The sequence below is a fragment of the Podarcis filfolensis genome (assembly GCF_964270895.1).
Source record: "Podarcis filfolensis genome assembly, chromosome: 5".
NCBI classification, from domain to species: domain Eukaryota; kingdom Metazoa; phylum Chordata; class Lepidosauria; order Squamata; family Lacertidae; genus Podarcis; species Podarcis filfolensis.
The window spans coordinates 95,794,348-95,817,436 of NC_139608.1; the positions used below are offsets into that span (position 1 = coordinate 95,794,348).

Sequence of the window (23,089 nt, forward strand, 5' to 3'; positions counted from 1 at the left end):
AGATAGCATCTCCTTGGTGATTGTTAAGAAGGCCAGGGCTTCCCAACCAGCTATTTTAGCAACCAAAGTTACTTCTGCTTGGAAGATGGAGAGAGGCTGACTCTGCAAAGGATTCTGAATTGCAGGGAATGAGCACCTGTCGCATCAACTGGCTGGCTCTCTCTAGGCAAACACTCTTTGGACTACCAAACTCAGCAGACACCAGCTCTGGATACAAAAGCAGTGTCAAAGTTACAGAAAATCATTTCTTTTGAATAGATCTTTCGGTGTTGTCCTTATCCAACTGTGGAAGAGCATCATTAGCCTCTAATGCATTGGTTTATTGATTGTCTTTTTACTTAGGTCAGGACCCTTTTGGGGGAGGCGGTATCATTGTCAACTAAAGTCTGGTCCCCAAGCTACTTCTCACAAGGCGAATTTACCACATCAGTTTCATGTGGTGAACATTCTGTTTGACTGACCCTACATATGATGAGAGAGTGCATTTTCCATGGCAGGAACCCACCAAAAACTTGATATCATAAATACTAGCTCTCACCATATGAGGTTCTTTTAAACTAAAAATTCATGACGTGAAACGGGTGCATTAAAATTACAGCAGAAGAGTCCAAAGGTGATATGAGAATCAGGCATAAGAAAGTGATTTTGTAGGCAACATGACTGCAGATAAGCGGGTTCTTGAGCTCATGCTTAAAGTTGGAAATAGGACTTTTCTAAATTGCATGAGAAACCGACACATCTAGGGAAGTTGTTCCACTGCAGAATTTACATCTGAACACATAAGAAACCAGCACATGCCATGTGAAGACCAAGGGGTGGTACAGTGGCTGAAGTGGTTGCCCAGCAGTCCATTTGTCCCTTAACATTGTCCCTCCATGCAAGTAAAGCCTGAATAGGTCCTGAAAGTGATCTCTCAAAGATTTTCCAGTCAGCTTCATGGCAGTGTGGGGATTTGAACACAGGTCTTCTCCATCCGCTAAATCAACTGTCTCAAGGTTACCTCAGTGGCAATGGAGCACGGAAAGAGTCCCTTTTTGCATTTTTGGAGTTGCATTTTCCTACTTCTGTGCTTTAGCCCTGCATATAGATTGTTGTTTGTTTATTTTTTTGTTTATTTGTTTTGTTTTGTTTGTTTTGGTACTGAATTGCTTTTAGGGCAACCATTATGACTGTGCAGGGAGAGGGGAGCTCCTATCAATCTGATCCTTTCCTGTTCAGAGCTGTTTCAAAAACCAGGGCCTCTCTGGCATATTCAGTCATTGCTTTGCAAGAATCCTTCATACTGTAAATAATTTTGCTGCTCAATAAACCTTCTTTGTAATAGGCTTCTCAGTACCTAATTCCCAGAAAAATTAAATGGGCTTTGTCACCGCCAAAAAAGAAACAATTTTCAGAGAGCCAACCCATTATTCAGTCTATAGACATCAATAATCTGTAGCTGTCGCTGGGCTCTGCTTTTTCCTGTTTGAGTGCTGTCACATTTCAGTGCTCTTGCTTTCGCTAGGTACTCTCCCACCTTTCTATGGTGACATGCAATTTCATGAAATTGCTCAGATGCTTTATCTGAAAACTCCCATTTGGCAAATGTATTGGGCTGTGACCTGAACCTTTGGAGCATATGGAAACGAGTTGTTTGCAAAGTTTTGGAGCATCATAGCCCTAACCTGTGATACACTATCATAAACTTATAAGCCATAGCTGGAGCACATTTTTTAAGAAACAACAACAGCAACCCACAACATATATACATATATTAATCAATGTGTATTTTCTAGAAAGCGCAATATCTGTTTTAGTTTTTAGTGGTGTTGTATTGTCCTGGGCAATAGTGTTGCTCAAATGTACACTGCTGCAGTTAATCATTGACAAGAATAATTTGTATGACATTGCAGCTTCACATATTTCTCAATTTGCCCCAAATGAGAGAGGTAACAAGCACGGGGACATCAAAATAAGGAATGAATATAAATTTGTGGGTGGGTGAGGGAAATTCTCCAATATTTTTGTTGGAGATTTGTGAACTCAGCATGACTGGACTGGTATTGTTTCCTTTGGTCAATATTTGGAATAAAACAGAGACTGTAACATGTTCTAAGCTTTTAACTTGCAGTTGAGAAATATATTCAAGTAGTTATGTGGTGTCTGGAGAAGATGTTGCCTGTCTAGTATCTGTGTTCCTGATTCACCATTTGGGGTCCCCCCTCCTTTTTACTGTGTACACTTTCTCAAAAGGCCTTCAGGAGTGTGACGTTTGAGCTGTTGACCAGAATTAGTAAGGATTAATTGTACAATGTCATTGCTGTTGCTAGATGAATATTGTTTCAATTTTCAAACCATTGTGAGGAAATTAAAATTGTATTTTCCAGTTATAAATTAGCCTTGATGTGTATTGTTGAATAGGTTTCCCGGAACCTATTTAGAGCAACATTTTGTGAGAATTTTCTGTTCTTACTCCACATGATTGCTAGGTGCTACTTGTATTGCTGACACTGATGTCTCTCTAGGCTGTTTGGTAATCCTTCATTCCTACCCTGTACAGCAAGACCTACGAACCACCGACCGGGAGAAAGTTCAGTCTCCTCCACTGGTTCTTCAGCCAGTACCTTTGGCAGCGGATACAGCATGGACAGTGAAGGAAGCAGCAGCAGTGCCACCACTGCGGATACCAATCTGTTTCCCATTCCGAGAATGTAAGAATTTCTAAAAAATGTAATAAGTTGTTGCTTTTACTAGCCATGGAAAGACGAATGAGAGGTCCCTACTTTAACCCTCAAGGAACTGCCATATTTCCCCCCCCTGCTTCCCAACACATACTTACGTGCAACGTCATTGTATGCATGTGTGTGCTAAACAGTACACTGGTGGGATTAAAGCTGTAGTTCCACTGAACACAGTATTTTAAACTTTTGTATGTTTTCCCAGAATATAGTCATCAAACCAATGAAAATTAGAGCAGTGATAATAATATCTTTTTTAAAGAAAAAATTAGCCAACATAGCAGATGTCATAGCAAATATTATCTAGACACATGCCAATCTAGAATTCTGACAAAAGTTTGGTGAAAAAGAAGCATGCAACAACCACAAGATTCAGTTCAGACTCCTAAAGCACTTGGGAGGCTGCTCAGTTTGGCCTGGGATCTAAATGCAAAGTTCACCTAGTGGGGAAATGAAGCTTTGTTCCCTTCCCAAATTCACTACAGTGGTACCTCTGGTTACGTACTTAATTCGTTCTGGAGGTCCGTTCTTAACCTGAAACTATTCTTAACCTGAAGCACCACTTTAGCTAATGGGGCCTCCCGCTGCTGCCGCGCCACCAGAGCACGATTTCTGTTCTCATCCTGAAGCAAAGTTCTTAACCCGAGGTAATATTTCTGGGTTAGCGGAGTCTGTAACCTGAAGCGTATGTAACCTGAAGCGTATGTAACCCGAGGTACCACTGTATTGGGAATTTTTGAAATGGCTATAACTTTCCCCCCATTTCATAGAAATGGTTGAAGTTTTCAGGCATAATAGTCCACCCTGAGTGGACTAAGCCTGCAAAATTACATGCAAATACAAACAGGTTGAGAGGTTTTTTTTGCCTTGGCACCTTTTAAAGTTTGATTTCTTTGTTGTTTGGTTTTAGAATGAACCCTGAGCAGGGGACTCTGGGGTGGGGGGGACCTATGAGGAAAGCTGCCATTCCCCTATGTTATACTGAACCCAATTTATTAATGCAGAATAGAGTGGGGGAAATTGCACATTTTAAAGTAAAATATGTGTAGGTTTTACAAGCAACAAACCAACCCACCACTTTTGAAAATGACCTAATTCTGATATTGTTGGAAGTGACACTAATAATTTTTCTTCCTCCCTTTCATGGTGGGGCAGGAAAGGCAGCAAGGAGATAGACAAATCCTCGGCTATGCCAAGGATAGGATGGTCTCTACCAGGGTGAAGGAGAAGAAAGATAAAGAAGAGGGTGGAGCTAGCCACCCTCCCCATTTCCCTCTGAAAAACTAGCTATCAACTGAATTTATTATGCTGATTAAATGTATGAATAAGCCAGTAGCTGACAAATACTCTGCTAATGCAAATTTCCTTCTCAACTGACTAATCATTATTGACCATAGGAAATGCCAAGTGATTAATCAACTGACTAATCAGTATTTGGGGACCACAATAAGTGGCAAGGCTTTATTTTGTTCCCAAGGCAATATGTTTGAGGGCTCAGAAGCAGGACTGTGGAGTAAACTATGGCCACTTGAACTATGGCTTGTGAGATAAGGGTAGAATAGGTTGCAGTTGCTCTCTTCCCTACTCCCCCAGTTTGGATAATCTTGCAAAGTCTTTCTCTTCTATGGCCCATTTCACATTTCATAGTAAAATCGTAGTTAATGGTTTGCTATGAACAAACTATGATCCCACACCAGAGTGGTGCATGCTCTAGTTATCTCTCGCTTAGACTACTGCAATGCGCTCTATGTGGGGCTACCTTTGAAGGTGACCCGGAAACTACAACTAATCCAGAATGTGGCAGCTAGACTGGTGACTGGGGGCAGCCACTGAGATCACATAACACTGGTCTTGAAAGACCTACATTGGCTCCCAGTACGTTTCCGAGCACAATTCAAAGTGTTGGTGCTGACCTTTAAAGCCCTAAACGGCCTCGGCTCAGTATACCTGAAGGAGCATCTCCACCCCCATCGTTCTGCCCAGACGCTGAGGTGCAGCGCTGAGGGCCTTCTGGCGGTTCCCTCACTGCGAGAAGCTAAGTTACAGGGAACCAGGCAGAGGGCCTTCTCGGTAGTGGCACCCGCCCTGTGGAACGCCCTCCCACCAGATTTCAAAGAGAAAAACAACTACCAGACTTTTAGAAGACATTTGAAGGCAGCCCTGTTTAGGGAACCTTTTAATGTTTAACCAACCATTGTATTTTAATATTTTGTTGGAAGCTGCCCAGAGTGGCTGGGGAAACCCAGCCAGATGGGCGGGGTATAAATAATAAATTATTATTATAATATTATTATTGTGGTTTGTTTCATTCAAACAAACCTTGGTTTATTGGGGGCACAACAAACTATAATCCCTGGTTTAGTTATTGTAGTCTGTTTCCTCCATGTGCTAATAAGGGATGAGTAGAACAGACTAGAAAGGTGTGATTGTGACAGACCATTAACTATTGCTCAATATGACAAATGAACAAGGTCTATGCGTCTGTTTTAGGTAGCAGTGAAGAACAGTAAACTTCCTGCTCTAGTGATTCCATTTGGTTATAAAGAACTGGCTCGTAACCTTATGTTCTAAAGTCCGTAAAAGGAATAAAGTCAAAACTTGGCCCCAGGAGATTGTATTTCAGAAGCACTTATATGCATTAAGTCTTCCTTGATTTGCTATAGGACAGCAGTGCTTTTGTACGCTAAGTCAGTAGAAGATAAAAAGAAATCATCCATCTTATTCTTTTAAGTTTCCTCTTCAGTAGTTCTAGTAGAAAAGTCAATTCATGCTGCAAATTTCCATATGATTAAGAATTTATATTTAATCTTTCTGCCTGTAGATAAAAACAAATTATTCCCTGAAGTCAAATAAAAAAGTTTTAATCATATTTTTCAACTTCAGGCCTGTAATTATTTTATACTAATCCCTACTAATATAATACAGCTTCGGGAAGTGCTTGAGGATGAATGTTTTAAAATATTGAAAGTAAGTTCCTCTAGGAAAGAAGTCTATAGAAAGATTCCTGAGCTCACACACTGATTGGAGCTGAAAATTGATCAGGTAATCCCTCAACGGAGGAACGATGAAATATGGTTGACCAAAACATCCTGATTATTAGTAAAATCTAAGACAGCAAATGTTTATACAGAATTTGTGAGACCGTCTCTTCCCATACGAATGGAGCCAGACTGTGCAATCATAATCTGAAGCCCTTCTTTGTGTGCCTCCACCACGAGAGGTCCAGAGGCTGGCCACACAAGAACGGGCCTTTTCTGTGGTGGGTCTCCGTTTATGGAACGCTCTTCACAGAGTGGTTCACCTGGCACCACCATTATATATCTTTAGGCACCAGGCAAAAACTTCCCTCTATAACCAGGCATTTGGCCTTTTAGAAGTAGGTGAGATGTTTTTAATATACCATATTTTTCGCTCTATAAGACGCACCAGACCACAAAACGCACCTAGATTTTGGAGGAGGAAAACAAGAAAAAAAATATTGTGAATCTCAGAAGCCAGAACAGCAAGAGGGATCGCTGCGCAGTGAAAGCAGCAATCCCTCTTGCTGTTCTGGCTTCTGGGATAGCTGCGCAGCCTGCATTCGCTCCATAAGACGCACACACATTTCCCCTTACTTTTTAGGAGGGAAAAGGTGAGTCTTATAGAGCAAAAAATACGGTATTTCTTTTTCCTCTTGGTTTTTATGAATCTCTGTGGAGTGGAGTCAGCTGTCTGTTTGTTGGATTGTAAGTCACTTTGGGTTGCCCTGGGCAAGATAAAGCGACTAACAAATTTAATAAATAAAATAAAAATAATAATTAATAAATAGGGTGACACTGCTCTACCCAGAACTACCCCAATGGCATCGGCTTCAAATGTTTGCCCAATATCAATTATCCTTCAATTTACAGATAAGTGAGAAGGTACAGTGAATATCTGGCCAATTTTTCGTGTGTGAGTACAGACAAAGGCACAGTTCGCACATGAAGACATTCACATAGTGCCCTGTGATCAGGGGGGAGTGAAGCAGCTTCCTCTGCTGCTGCTGGAGAAGTGGTGCCAGGATCAGTGCTGATTTCTGGTGAGACCTTGCTGAAATCTCACCAGAAACCAGAAGAGGCATGGCGGGGAGGGACAGCACTTCCTGTTTCAACTCACATGGAAAAACGAGATGTGCTGTCCCTGCATGTGAAGGCCTTGCCCCGCTCTGCCCCACGTAAACAACATTCTTGCACGTCTTAAACAGCGCATAAGCTACTTGTGGCCAGCACTTGAGCAGACACCAAGCCAGGCTCACACCTCCCAACAGAATGCAGGTTGTGAGATATCCCTGTGCGACAATCCCTTCAGCTGCCATCTGTTTTCCTAGTGTTAAAAGAATCCAGCTACAACCAGAGGATCTCTTCTGAGTGTGAAAGCGTGCTTCATGTGGCAAATTGTTCAACAGCTTGCACATCTGCATTTGGAAATGAACAAGCAGGTGGGGAGGAGGGGTTGCTTCTGCTGATAGCCGCTGCCTTTTTGCAAATTTAAAAACCATTATGGGTCGTGAATTCCAATAAATGAATATTTCATATTGAGTCAACCTGTAAACATTTTAAATCAAAAAAATATTATTTATTAAATTTGTATACCGCCCTATCCCCCTAGATCTCAGGGTGGTATGTTGCATCATTTGATGGTGGAGGCTTTTTTTAATAGCTGCTCAACTGTATTTTTCAACAGAGGAAAGATGAGCCAGAATGGGCAAGAACCAGTGAAGCAAACAGGAATGGGATTAATGGAGGCTGAAGGTAAACTGAATATTGTCAATGCTAGAACGATACATTTTAAAAGTTCATAGAAAACTAACTGTTGGCTTTTATTTTCTATACTGAAGCATCTGGGGGAAAAACACGCTACACATTAAGATAGTTTCCAGATGTTGCTATGAAGAGTGACATTAGGGAGAATTACAAATCTCCGAAAAAGACTGTAGTTCATATAAAAGGTGCTTCCTGTTGTGAGAATTTTACACCAGCATCACCAAAAACCAAATCAACCTCTTTTTGCACAGGACAAGTTGAGGGCAATATTAGAAAGTGCAATGAAATGTTGACAACTGGCTTCTTTGCAAAAAATAATTATGCAGCGATTATAATGCAGAGACCATTATTTAAGGTGTATGCTTCCACTTGCAATCCTCTTACATATGTATAAAATATATATGCAGCCGTTTGTAAAATAATGGCTACAAAGAGGAAGCCAAAGTTCTGTGGTGAGATGTGGGTAGTAAATAACACGGTGTCAGCTTTTGAATTATTATTCCTGTAGGCATATTTGATTTATTTTCACCCTGAAGAGCTAATGATCCTTAAGATCTTTGGTTCAGTGAACCAGGGAGACATAGAGGAAAGCAATCAGTGTACGTGGGGAAATAATGTGCATCAAGCTTTTCGTTCTCACCTTCCTAAGCCTGATCTTAGTTGCTCCAAGGGCTAAAATAGGGTTTGTTTGTTTTTTAAAAATAATTTTTATTAACTGGCCAATCACATCAAATTAAATCACATCACATAAATTCCAAATTACAAAGCCAAATTTTTAAATTTTGTTGGGGGAACCCATACTTCAAGATCCAAAGGGGGATTCAGATCATCTTCTTATTACTGCGTTAATGTCCAAATCAGTCCCAATCAATCCAGACAAAATTCATAATTCTATCCAGTCTTATCTTGGTGTTTCCACATCATATCTTGTTCATATAATTTCTATTTTTCCTTTACGATCTCTTCTGTTAGTCTCCTTAAGCCGATAAGCAAAATAATAATCCTGTGTGGATTTCCCGTTCCTCCACTAAGTCCAGATGGTTTCCATATATCTCCTTCGTAGATAGCATCGCTCTTTCCATCATGAATTTGGCATTTGTCGCTCTTAAGTCCCACCGAGGAGTTGATCCACGATATGTAAACAACTCTATTTCTCTCTTTCTCCTCCCAGACCCAAGAGCTCCAACAATGCCTCCCAAAATGGCGACGGCATTTTTAACTGCATCATTCCAAAACTCTTAGCTTTCCAGCTTCGTCTTGAAACATTGCTTTGGTTCGAAAGTTTATCTCCACACAGCCTTAAATCCACAGCTTAAGTCCTTAGTTTCTGACTCATTAGGGGAGGGGATTCTTGTTAAATCACATAAGAAAAAGGAAGGCAGGTTTTTCCCCCCCTCAGTCATACCGTATCTTGACATATCTTCTCATATTTTATTCTTGTCTTGTTATCAGAGATCTCTTCTGTCAGCAGTCTTTACTCCCCTTTTTCCTTGAAGCATGTGCAATTTATCTCGTCCAAATTGTTGGATCAGGCTAGAAAGCTTTGGGCAGCCTAAGATGGAATGAAGACTGAGAGCCCCCATTACCACCATTGATGCCAGTCTTCTGGAAATCAGTGAAGGTTTGGGTAGGGTCTGTGAGACTCTTCATTCCCTCTTAGGCTGCAAATTGTTTCTTTTGAAGATGCTTGCAACTAGCGGCGCGAATCAGGGACGGCGTCCAGGAGTGCCGGAATCCCACAGGAGGGCTTTGTGCCTAGTGCCCCCACCCCCACAAATTCGGGGGTGGTATAGGGCACAGCAGGCAAGGGCCGTCCCCCCCACAATCCTGGGGGGGTTAAGGAGGCTAATTACCCCCATCATAGCCTCCAAATTACCTCGTGTGGGTCGGAGAGATGTTATTGTCAGCCATCTTCCGATGCGCCACCTAGTGGCCCTGGCTAAAATAGGGTTTGGAATGAATGTCAGCAGTATATGGACTCTGTTCTGAAACCATATGCCATCAGTGCTCCCAGCTAAGTACGTGACACCACAGATTTTCTGAGGAAAATACAATCTTTAAATAATCTTCCCAACAACACTATACTAGCTACTATGGATGTGGAATCTCTATATACCAACATCCCACACAACGATGGTTTACAAGCTATAAGGAACACCATTTCAGATAAAACCACAGCGGACTTTGCCACCAAACTCTGCCAATTTGTCCTTACCCACAACAACTTCAAATTCGGTGATGACCTGTTCCTTCAGATCAGCGGCACAGCAATGGGCACCCGCATGGCCCCACAGTATGCCAACATCTTCATGGCAGATTTAGAACGTTTCCTAAACTCCTTCCACTCAAACCTCTCTTGTACCTGCGATACATTGACGATATTTTTATCATCTGGACACATGGTCAACAGACCCTGGACACCTTCCACCAGAAATTCAATGATTTTCACCCCACAATCAACCTAACAATGAATCAATCTATGCAAGAAATACATTTTTTGGACACTACTATAAAAATACAGGATGGACGCATAGACACCACCTTATACCATAAACCAACTGACCGACAAACATATCTACATGCCTCTAGCTACCATCCCAAACATACCAAACAGTCCATTGTATATAGCCAGGCACTACGTTACAGCCGTATCTGTTCCAATTCTACAGACAGAGACTCTCACCTAAGAGATCTACAGCAAACCTTTTTAGAACTAAAATACCCAGCAGATGAAGTTAGACAACAGATCAACAGAGCCAGAGAGATACCCAGAGAGAACTTGCTGCAAGACAGACCCAAAAAAGAAAATAACAGAACACCTCTAGTCATCACATACAGCTCCCAAGTTAAAACAGTACAACGCATCATCAAAGATCTACAACCTCTCCTGGACAATGACAGTTCTCTTTCTCAAGCTCTGGGAGGAAGACCTTTCATTGCCTACAGACAGCCACCCAATCTTAAACAACTCCTAACCCACAATAATACTACAACCAGACGTAACACGGACACTGGCACCAGAGCCTGCAATAAACCCAGATGCCAACTTTGCTGCCACATACACCCGGACAACACCATTACTGGCCCCAACAACATCACACATACCATCTCGGGACTATTTAATTGCTCATCGTCTAACATTGTATATGCCATCAAATGCCAACAGTGTCCCTCAGCTCTCTATATTGGACAAACAGGCCAAACCTTACGCCAAAGAATAAACGGACATAAATCGGACATCAAGAATCACAAGACAGAGAAACCAGTAGGAGAACACTTCAATCTCCCAGGACATTCTATACAAGATCTCAAAGTAGCTGTATTACTACAAAGGAATTTCAGAAATAGACTGGAAAGAGAAGCTGCTGAATTGCAACTCATTACCAAACTTAAAACCATGGAGAGACCTGGTCTGAACAAAGACATTGGATTCTTATCTCATTATACATGACAAAGCCATTTTTCACCTTCTCACCCCTTGCTTTTTCCTGTAAGACCTATTGCAGTCGTTAAGAGTCGTCAACAAGCTCATCTCAGCTATCTGCCAACCACCCATTCCCACCACCCTTCTGAGTAATACCCCTCCCCACCTTCTCACTATATAGAAGGATCTGGCAACTTCTGTCTCAGTGTATCTGAAGAAGTGTGCATGCACACGAAAGCTCATACCAAGAACTAACTTAGTTGGTCTTTAAGGTGCTACTGGAAGGAAAAAATTTTTTTTTTGTTTTGACTATGGCAGACCAACACGGCTACCTATCTGTAACTGTCAGCAGTTAGTGCAGCAGTCTCTCCCGGATTTGTTTATTCTCTCTTAAAGAAAACCTAATACCTTATCAGTCCATATTACCATAAGGAGCAGAAATGAATGCATGCAACTCATGAGGGATGGGCCATTCCTTGATGGTCACACTATAGTTGGGTCAGGCTAGGTATCTAGAAAGCTTTGGGCAGCCTAAGATGGAATGAAGAGTCTCACAGACCCTACCCAAACCTTCACTGATTTCCAGAAGACTGGCATCAATGGTGGTAATGGGGTCTTCCTCTTTGCTGGAGGACAACATGGAAACGACAACAAGGAGGGTAGACTTGGTACCCTGAAGTGCCTGGCTTCTGATTCAGAGGTAGACTGGTACCCCCAGGTGCTTTGCTGTGGGTCAGATTCACGTGGCACTGATGGTGGTAATTTTTGCAGTTTTCCTACTCTTGGGGCCATTTTTGGCCTTTTTGCACCTTTTCACAGTTTAGATCAATTTATTTATTTTCTGGCGCCACACAGATATTATTTGAAATATAAGTGAGATGCCACCTGAGTTAGGCTTTCCTTCCACCCTCTTTGGCTTTGCGTGCAACAATCACTGAGATCATTGAATACTCTGAATGTGCAATCACTTCCTACACACGCTGGGATGACCCCAAGACAGAGCTCTATAGGTTTACTACATGGTTGTTATTGTTACCTGAGTTGTCCCTATAGCATCCGCCTGGTAAGCCCCAACTATGTTGTAATGTAAATGTTAACACAACATCCCTTAAACTAAGCTTTAGAGCAGGAGTCAGCAAACTAATTCCCGGGGCCCGGATTAGGCCCAATTTCTTCCATGGTTTTCATGCTGGAAATGTTCCATTTTGTTCTTCATCTCTATGCTGATTACTGTTGCTTGATCTTATCCCCGGACATGCAAATAATCCTGCATGCTACTCAAACTCTGACTATACCCCCCTTAGACCGCTGGTTGGCAAGCCCATCAGCATCTATGCTATCTACTGTCTCTACAATTAACCAGATATATAACAAAAGATCCAATTTCTCTTTAAATGATGGCCTGCTCCGTGAGTATCATTTTAATCAATATAACATAGTTACTGACCAGATGAGCGCTGATCTGAGGGAAATGGATATTGAGCCAAGATTTTACAGAGAAAACTGGCCACCTTGAATTCCCTAATAGCAGACACTGTAATGGTAATTGAATATCTATTTTTAGTTTTAGTCTTCAAAGTCATGTCCAAAAGTGCTGGAGGCTGGAGATTGCAAAAACCATTGAAAGTCCTTATAAATCAATAAATCATGTTCTTTGCGCAACAGCAGGAAACAACTCTTGTGGAGCCCCATTGTATCCCCAGCAAGGGGCCTGAGTAAAAATAAACTAATACTGTATACCCTGAAGTGCCTAAAGTGGGATTTCTTCTGGATAAACACAGATAGGATCAGGCGGCATGACAAACGGCTTCCTCTTGCCCCACTGCTTTTCCCTGAGGGAAACCGCCCTTGACCACTCAGTCAGAGCAAAACGCCATTCGGGTTTCCCCTGGAAGGCCATTTGTTCTGCACTATCGCCAAGGAGCGGAACTTCCCTTGCAAAGGAGTGGGGCAAGCAGAAATCGGCTGCGCCCCATGCTTTCCAAGCAAGGCATAGGTGGAAGTGTGAACAAGCCCAAAGCCCTTTAGGACTAAAATGGGTGTGCGGAAGAGCCAAAGAAGCCCATTGAGCCAATGCAGGCACCCATCCTCTGTTCTGATGCTTCCACACCTGAAATGTGCTACAGTACAGCCCATTGCTGTTCCATCATATTTATGTTTCTACTGGAGAGGTTACTAGTTTTTAGATTTGCTCATGGTTTGGGAGAAATGAAGGGACACAGGTGGCGCTGTGGGTTAAACCACAGAGCCTAGGGCTTGCCGATCAGAAGGTCGGCAGTTCGAATCCTCACAACGGAGTGAGCTCCCGTTGCTCTGTCCCAGCTCCTGCCAACCTAGCAGTTCGAAAGCATGAAGTGCAAGTAGATAAATGGGTACCACTCTGGTGGGAAGGCAAACGGCATTTCTGTGCGCTGCTCTGGTTCGCCAGAAGCGGCTTAGTCATGCTGGCCACATGACCCGGAAGCTGTACGCCGGCTCCCTCAGCCAGTAAAATGAGATGAGCGCCGCAACCCCAGAGTCATCTGTGACTGGACCTAACGCTCAGGGGTCCCTTTACCTTTACCTGGGAGAAATGACATCACAGCTTCTAGATCAGTAACACGGGGGGGGGGGATTTAAGATACCTGGCACAGGGAATGGGGATTGTCCACAAATATATCTGCAAATTTTGTACTTTGCCTAATGGTTAATCTGGCCCTGATATTAACTTTTTACAAAAGTTGTGTAGTGCATTTTCAGAGAGGCATACATATTTTGGGGGGGAGTTGGTGTCCTGTATCTCACTGCTTCATAGCTGCATAAAAAATACTTCTCATTTATCACAAAGGTATGTTTGGTGCTGCCCTGAGCAGGGTCACATCTTCTGTCTAGGGCTCTTGATAGTCTGAGATTAATCAATGCCAAAATATTTAAAGGAGAAAAATATCAGTGAGCTTGATCTCTGTTGCTGAATAATGGCTTTCATGCTGAGAGAGTGGTACAGAGCAATCGAAAGGTGCCTCTCTGCATTTGGTCCTCTGTGTGCATCAGTCTGTACAAGCAGTTTCTTTATTTTCTGGCATGCTGCTGTTTACTGCAAAGACATACTCTAGGAGAAGGAGTCATCCCCAGGATAATGGAGTCTTAATAGCACTAAAGACACATGATGTAAGAATACTTTAAATCTTCCTTTCTTTCTTTAAGTTCCCCCTGCCTTTAACCCATTGTTCTTAGCAATCTCCCTAGTCTATGCATTCTCCAGAAACTTCCTACTCTGGGAAATTTGGCAACTATTTAGCCAGATATGGTGCTTCCTTCACAATTAGGGATCATTTTGCTTCAAAAGCTTCACCAGCTAAGCACTGGTAAAATCATGCTGTTTTTAGGACCAACTGACGATGTTTGCAAGGCAGCTTCTAATTTGCACAGAACTCTTAGAGCCGGTTCATATTTTAAAATCCTCTTTGCAGGGCCGTTCCATGGAACTTAGGCCAAGTAGAGGAAGTGTATATGTGTTCAGCAGCATATTTCTTCTTGTATTTTAGAAACATCAGCTGGCAAGGTAAAACTGATGGTGTGTGGTTGCTGGGGGCAGGGGCTAACCATGTTTCAAGACCAGGTGTCCCATATCTTGGTACCTGCCTGCTGCTTTCTGCCTGTAAGAACATAAGAACAGCTGGCTCAGGCCAAAGGCCCATCTAGTCCAGCAGTCTGTTCTCACATAAGCCTGTAGGAAGTCTGCACGTAGGACCCAGTTGCAACAATGCTCTCCCCATTTGCAATTCCCAGTAACGGGCCTTTGGAGGCAATACTACCTCCAACAACGGAGGTAGGTGGAACATCACTCTCATGGCTAGTAGTAGCCATGGAGAGCCTTATTCTTCATGAATTGGTCTGATGCTCTTCTAAAGGCATCTAAGGTGGTGGCACCACTAGCTCCTATGGCAGGGAAATCCATAATTTAACTCTGCACTGTGTGAAGAAGGACTCTCATTGCTGCTGCCTTGAGTGCTGGAAGAAAGACCTTCTCTCTGCTGCAAGACCCATTTTGATCTGGTCTAGGGGGCAGAGCCCAGACTCACCCTGAACAGCTAAAAGAGAATCATAGAATCATAGAATCATAGAGTTGGAAGAGACCACAAGGGCCATCGAGTCCAACCCCCTGCCAAGCAGGAAACACCATCAGAGCACTCCTGACATATGGTTGTCAAGCCTCTGCTTAAAGACCTCCAAAGAAGGAGACTCCACCACACTCCTTGGCAGCAAATCCCACTGTCGAACAGCTCTTACTGTCAGGAAGTTCTTCCTAATGTTTAGGTGGTATCTTCTTTCTTGTAGTTTGGATCCATTGCTCCGTGTCCGCTTCTCTGGAGCAGCAGAAAACAACCTTTCTCCCTCCTCTATGTGAGGCTCCTGGGAGGCTCCTGGGAGGCCACTGGGACATTGCTGGAACAACTCTTGGGTTGGGGCAACTGACTAAAATGTTTTTAAACGGTTCTAATTTTGGTTCCTCTTTGGTTTTTGGCAGGTTGGTGCTGGTTTAATGTTTAGTTGGGGTTGGCAGTTATTTTAATTTGGGTATAACTGTAAACTGTTTAGTGTTGTTGTTATGTGTTTCTGTTGATTTATTGGTTTCTTTGTTGCTTGTATAGGATATGTTGTTTCTTGACGTTTTATATTTGATGTTTTGTTGTGGTTTTATGTATGTTTTAAGCCTTCCAGAGTGGCTGGGGAAACCCAGCCAGATTGATGGGATATAAATTTTAAAAATATTATTATTTCTTATTATTTCTGTTCCTCTCACATTCTTTTCTAGAGATTTATTTATTTATTTATACATTCATACATACATACATACCGTACATACATACATACATACATACATACCCTGCCCATCTGGTTCGGCTTCCCCAGCCACTCTGGGTCACTTCCAACAAAAGATTAAAAGTACATTTAAACATCAGTTATTAAAAACTTCCCTAAACAGGGATAAAATGTAGCAAGAATCTAATACGCCCCATACCTCTGCCCCACCCCCCTGGGTGAGGAAAGTGACCCTGTAAACAGTAGCTCTGAAACTTTCTACCTGTCAAGAAACAGGGTAATAGGAAACAATATTTAGCATGTGAGTAGCCTATTACTTGTGTTTTTTCTCCTGCATCTGAATGTTCTGATTTCCCCTTTGTGACCTCCTCTCAGAACTGTCAGTGGAACATGGTTTTAAGATCAGGGCTTTCCATAAGATGAACAGCATCCCTTGGTTCTTGACAACTGTTTCTACATATAAAAGGAAGCTTTTGCGTTGCTCTGTCATTGCTTTTCTGATGGTGCATCTTGCCTCTGAGATTTCTCTAGGCCGTTCTGTGCATACTGTTAAGTCCCTTCCGGCTTTCTACTTTTGCACACTTAGCTTCATTCATATCCACTTTGCCATGTTGGGTTGAAATAACGACAGACAGGTAGCGAGTGTCATCTGGGAGGCATCTCCCGAGCAAGTCTCGGGGAGTCCCTTTTATTGAATATTACAGCATTGCCACATACGTGATTGTTGCTGATTGGTTAACACAAGTACAAAGCAAAGGGTTGCATATAGGCATTAATCACCGATAGATTAAAGGCTGGGAAAGGGAGCACAGAACTAGACAGGCATGAAAACCTCCTAATTAAAATATAACTAATGATTGATAATTCAAGACTTAAACAATTATGTTCCAATAGATGTGGTCAACTATGCATTAAGAACAGGTCAGGGTACGGTGTTTCATGAACTCAATGTGAACTGAACATTCTGGGGTGGTGAGGGAATGTCTTAGTATTAGAATGATTTGTGCAGAACGATTTATGCAGCATGTACAGAGACGAAACTTAAAAGCAAGACTTTCCCAAACATATCACAGTCATGTGCAGAAACAGAGCTTTCCTACATTGCCATCTCTTAGCATTTCAGTGAAAGAGAAATCAGACAACGGATTTTATTAACAATTTGATCTTGCCACTTGTGAGTGTGCTGTGTGTGGCGTGAGCTGCTGATATGAAACCTTTCTTTCTTTCGCCAAACCTTTATTAGGCATTAGAGATGTGGACCATCTTAAAACATCCATGTACAAAAAGTTTAAAATATATACAAAGAAACAGCCACATAAGATATATAGTAACAGAAATTTTCATTGGAGTGTCTTCCCGCTAAACCGTGCCATTCACCACGATATGAAACCAACCACTGAAAATGTATTTTTTGTCTTTTTAACCTCCTACATCTAGATCTTGAGTACTAGCCCTTGATTCACTTACTTGTCAAGCTGAATCACATAATCTTTCAACTGTTTAAGGTCTTCAGATTCGAGTCACACCAAGGCATCCATTTATAGCTGGTGTTCTGAGTGCTATATATGGTTTGCAGTTGTTAGCATGCGGGGAGAAAAGATTTATTTAAATGACGATAAAAGCAGGGCTACGGCTGCAATCCTGAGCTCTAAGGTGACTCAGGAGTCACTGTACTCTGTTGAGAACTGCATGAGCAAAGGCTTTCCCCACAGTACTCGGAAGGGAGATCCCATGGGAGTTGTTGCAGTCTTGGCGGTCACCTTTGCTCTTGTAGAGGGTCACAATGCTGGAGTCACACATGTCTTGTGGCACAGATCCTTGTTCCCAACTCTGCAAGAGGAGGCTGTGGAGGTGTGTCGTGGGAGAAGAATTGAAGTTTCCAGCACTTCTGTTGGGATTCCGCCCTGTCTTGGGCCTTTACCACATGCCTGAGAGTTGATGACGTTCTTCAGCTCATCAAAGAAGGGAGTTTCCTCCATTGTATTCAGTGGGACATGCTTCTGAATAAACATGGTTAGGATTGCCCTGCAAGAGACCAAGTAACAAATCAAGAACTTCCTGGTTTTGGTCTTATCTCACCTCAGTCATGAATTCTCTTACGTGGCCCTGGTGGTATGAAGGAAACACTTCTTAAATTTACCCTGGTGGTAAATTCTTAAATTTACCCTGGTGGTATGAAGGAAACACTTCTTAAATTTTCCCAGGCTTCTCAGTCCTCTGTACCTTTTATGGTTCGTTATGCTTCCTGTTATCTCAGCTCACTGCCCTTATACTGGCCCTTTTATATTGTTGGTGTTTAATGTTTCTGTTTTAAGGATGCACATTGTAATGGACCTCCTAAGCTGACTCACTGAGCTACATTCCACTTAATTATTCCAAAAAAACCACCAGTGGAGATTTAGAAATTAAAGTTCTAGGACCACAATTCTAAAACAATCACTGCTGTCTACACTAATGTCAAGTTCAGGATGTAAAGAGCCCATATAGATGTTAGGTAATGCAAGTTGAGCAGCTAATGCGGATAACAATTGTATATAGCAGAGGCAAGGGACCTTTGTCCCAGCAAATGGTACTGGAATACAACTGGTTTTCACCAGCACCTCTATTGTTGAAGGAAATATTCCTGATTTGCAGGGGGTTGGACTAGATGGTCCTCTTGGTCCCTTGCAACTCTACAGTTCTATGATTCTACATCCAAAATTGCCAGAAAACCTTTATCAAGTTATCTCCCCCACCCCCTTTGTAGAAGTTGTTCAATATGAACAGTGTGTCCCATTCCTTTGCCACCGCTGTACATAAGCCGTGTTAGGAATTGGAGTCCACCCTGACACTTTACTGAAAGGTAAAGAAACATGGCTAACCAGCCACACATCTACCCCCCTCCTTCCTTGCTCCCAGTGGAAACAGCTTCCGACAAGATCCTGCTTTCATGCCATGCTAAGTTGTTGATGCAGCTCCTGTTATATTTAAAGCTTTTCCCCTCAAGCATCCTTTCTTTCTAGTTGACAGTAAAATGGATGGTCTCTGAAAGGAGCTTTTTGTTGCCACTGTTTTCATTTCCGAACAGTAGCAGGGACTGCAGAAGAGTTTTAATCCCCTCTTGGGCTCTCCGGGATATAGGAGCTGAAAATGTACAACCACCAGGAAGCCTAAAGCGGTAGAAAGAGTAAAGGGAGAAGACTCCAAAAGCATTGTCTCCGTGAGCCATAAGCAAAGAACACGGACCATCAAGCTGTCGCATTAAAAGAAAAGCAAAACAGGAATGTTTGGTGGCCTGTATGAATGGCATTAGATGTCTTAGAATAAGAAGTCAAGTGGAAATCCATGCAGTGACCTGCATGCAAAAATAGATGTACAGAGTCTTTGTGCAGGTGCAGCTCTTGTACAGTTTTTTCTTGTTGTTCAGTTTATTTAGGCTTGATAATCATTGGGGGTAACTTCCTCTCTGCAGACCATAATAATTAGTGCAGAAGGTGTAAGAATGAACTGTTTCTCACTATGCAGAATTGTTGTGCTCTGCAATGTACCAGCTCCTACTTCTTGCATTTCCTTGGCCCTTTTGCTCCACAGATGGTGCAAAACGCCCTCCCTCCCCAAAGTATCTCTCTCTCTCTCTCTCTCTCTCTCTCTCTCTCTCTCTATCTCTCTCTCTCTCTCTATATATATATATATATATATCTTATTCAGTTTGATTTTAAATTTCTTTGTAAGCTGCCTCGAGCCGTGGAAAATGCAGGATGAGCATATTTCAAGTAAACAAACCTCTTTCTAGTCCATTTCATGTATCTGGTGTGAGAAGAGCCGTAGCCCATGAAAGCTTATGCCGCCATCAATTTGTTCGTCTTTGAAATGCCACACGATTCTTTGCTGGTTTGGCTGCAACAGACCGAAATAGCTGCCTTTCTGGAATTTGGTCTGCCATTCTACAATATACTATGACAATATTCTCACTTTCCCCTGTTCCCGCTCTCAAGCAATGACACATCATCCCTGCGAGGTGCAGAGCCGCTCAGGCTGGTATTGAATGGCTGTGGCATTTATCCAGAGTAGTGAGCCACAACACGGCTTCTTTCCCACTGCAAACCAGAGTGGGAAGTTGATTTGCATCCAGGAGGAGAAGCGAGCAATGCTAATATTAACCACACATTCATGGAACAGTTCCCAGGTTCAGTCTCAGTTGTTGTCAGTCTTGAGAATCATCAGGTAACAGGACTTCTCTCTCTGACAGGAGACCGTAGATCAGGGATGGGGAACTTGTGGCCGTCCATATGTTGTTGGATTCCAGCTCCATCACCCGTGGCCCCTGGGCCATGTGCCGCGTGGGGCTGATAGGAATTGCAGGCCCATATTTCCAGGAGGCAGTGGCGTAGCGTGGGTTGTCAGCACCCGGGGCAAGGCAAGTAATTTGCGCCCCCTAACCCGTGGATTTTAGTAGGGGCAGAGAGCTGCGAGCGCGAGCGCGCCCCCCCCACATGTTGCGCCCGGTGCGGCTGGCCCCCCTGCACCCCCCACGCTACGCCACTGCCAGGAGGACCAGACTGAGGCCACTCAGAGCCGGTCAGAGCTAGATGAAGCCATGGTCTCATATGGCAGCTCCTTGTAAACAGGAGACAAACACACTGATACTTGAGAGGGGCAGTGTTTACTATTGCTATGGATTTGGGGGAGAACCTCCACTGCCACCCAATAAATTAATAAATGCTAGGTTTTTTATTGTTTGGGATGTAAGCTAGCCTATGCAAAATGACCTGGTCAAATCCAGGCTCTTAAGAAACAATACAGAGTCATTGAGGACCATTGGCAAGGCAAGAGAACTGTCCTTCCCCTTGCCCTGAGGTGTGAACAGAGACTGGGGATTTGGAAGGTTGCCAGGGTAACGGGGTGTGAGGTGACAGGGGAAAAGAGTCTTGAGCAAGGCTTGCTGGGAAGAGGAAGGAAGAAGAAAGACTGGGATCCATATTGGGCAGGCTGGCTGATGGCTGAGAGATGCCTTGGACTCCAGGGCTACGCTGCTATGGGAGACAAGCCCCTCTTGATATGACCTTGCTACAAGGTCTGGACTCCCTCCATGCACAGTGAAGGTGCAAAAACACAGGGAGTAAGTTGTGGCAGACAGCAATAACGTATCTTGGACTAAACATGTTAAACTTATTTTAGCCTGGTGAAAAAAACAATAATGTCATTTAATTGGATAGAAAGGATTAAAATATCAGTTTCTCTGCAGGCCTGGGATTTATTTAAAAATAGAGGCCTAACTTTATTCTGTGTTCGTGCACACAGATACATTCAGAAAGTTCACATGTTGCTCAAGGTGTAAATGACTGGTCTAAATTTGAAGCTGCTATGCAGTTCTCTAGGCAGATGTGATTATGAAGTGTGACATTGTGCATCCGGGTAGACAGATTCAGTGTATTTTGAAATCTGTGCTTGCTCTCCTGCTTTCCCAAAGGGGTTTGCGCGTTTCATAGAGGGGACGATGCCTTTCATGCACTGGGGAGCGTTCTGAGCCACAACACTAGCAGATCCTTGTTAATGATGGAATTACCAACACTCTGGTTTTAAGCTGGTGTGCCGAGGGTGTTCTTACCTCCAGGCCAGTTGCCTGGCAAGTAAGGGAGAAGGCCAGGGTTTTCTTCCCTGCCATTCCCTCCTGTCCCCACCTGGCTTGAGAGCAGTACATGTGAAAAGGATCTAGGAGTCTTGGTTGACCACAAACTTGACATGAGCCAACAGTGTGACGCGGCAGCTAAAAAAGCCAATGCAATTCTGAGCTGCATCAATAGGAGTATAGCATCTAGATCAAGGGAAGTAATAGTGACACTGTATTCTGCTCTGGTCAGACCTCACCTGGAGTACTGTGTCCAGTTCTGGGCACCACAGTTCAAGAAGGACACTGACAAACTGGAATGTGTCCAGGGGAGGGCAACCAAAATGGTCAAAGGCCTGGAAACGATGCCTTATGAGGAACGGCTAAGGGAGCTGGGCATGTTTAGCCTGGAGAAGAGGAGGTTAAGGGGTGATAGGATAGCCATGTTCAAATATATAAAAGGATGTCACATAGAGGAGGGAGAAAGGTTGTTTTCTGCTGCTCCAGAGAAGCGGACACGGAGCAATGGATCCAAAGTACAAGAAAGAAGATTCCACCTAAACATTAGGAAGAACTTCCTGACAGTAAGAGCTGTTCGACAGTGGAATTTGCTGCCAAGAAGTGTGGTGGAGTCTCCTTCTTTGGAGGTCTTTAAGCAGAGGCTTGACAACCATATGTCAGGAGTGCTCTGATGGTGTTTCCTGCTTGGCAGGGGGTTGGACTCGATGGCCCTTGTGGTCTCTTCCAACTCTATGATTCTATGATATTAATTCATTTTATTAATTATTAAAATATTTCAATATAGTTAAAAACAAACAAACATATTTTTGGTATGTGCATGCATTGCAGTCATAGATGTACTAAATAGGGCTGGGGCAGCCCAGAAGATGACACGGATGCATGGATGAAATTTACCGCCATAGGATTTGACTATTAGAAAATGTCCTCCAGCTGTTTCTTTTTGGCTTTTTACACGTTTAAATCAATAACTAAGCACAATAAAACCCGTGAAATGCACGTATCGTAGCTCTGTCAAGGCAAACACTCAGAACAGATATAAAATAGTGGTGCCATTTTGTGCTGGGTATGAAAAAAGAAGCATGGGTTTTAAAAAGAATTATGAGTTTGGGCGAAAAGTTAGCAGCTTCATAGTGGTTTTTACTGACCAGATTATGGGACCTTAGGAGGGACCTGAAATCAGCATGTATACAGAGTATAATTTCAAAATGCACATCTGCCAGTGAACCACAGAGAACATTTAAGACTTGTCCTCACTTAACTTTCCTCCGCTCTTTCCAGGCACAGTCTGTGATTTAAAGTTTCATGATCAAGCACCCTTTTTTTTTTTGTTGCTCTGGAGCTTTCCCCATGAAAACCTGCTCTTTACAGCTCAATCAGAGCAAAAGTCCATTTGTGGAAAACCTGAATTGAGATTTGCTCTGATTCTACTTTACAGAGCAGGTTTTTTGCCGTGCAAGCTCAGAGCAAAAATAATGCTTGGACACAGAGTGTTGAAAGTGCAGACATCTGCCTGGAAAAAGCAGAGCAAAAGGTACTTGTGGATAAGACCTTAGGCATTACTTCTCATACCTTTTCTCTATCAAATTGAAATATTTCCAGTTTTTAAAGATCCAGCACATTTTAGCAAAGTTGTGCGGCACCAGGTATCTATGTATTGCTCAATTCACGCGGCCATTTTGAGTGAAACTAGTAGATCGCATCTGCAGCATATGTTCAGCACAGAGAGAAAATAGGGATACTTCTCAGAACTTAA

The 23,089-nt window shown here is 42.9% G+C and overlaps 1 protein-coding gene and 1 long non-coding RNA gene across 3 annotated transcripts in view; one reads left to right on the plus strand and one right to left on the minus strand.

Annotated features, from left to right (window-relative positions):
• PCLO (piccolo presynaptic cytomatrix protein) overlaps nt 1–23,089 on the plus strand; it is a gene marked incomplete at its 5' end in the record, with an annotated part of 240,339 nt that overhangs the window by 204,791 nt on the left and 12,459 nt on the right. For both annotated transcript variants that reach the window (XM_083615376.1, XM_083615377.1), the window contains 2 exons: nt 2,540–2,690; nt 7,422–7,489. In XM_083615376.1, the coding sequence (XP_083471502.1) occupies nt 2,540–2,690; nt 7,422–7,489 (219 nt within the window). The remainder of the gene's footprint in view (nt 1–2,539; nt 2,691–7,421; nt 7,490–23,089) is intronic.
• Nucleotides 1–23,089, minus strand: part of LOC310763617 — a 288,221-nt gene that overhangs the window by 160,831 nt on the left and 104,301 nt on the right. The window lies entirely within an intron of this gene.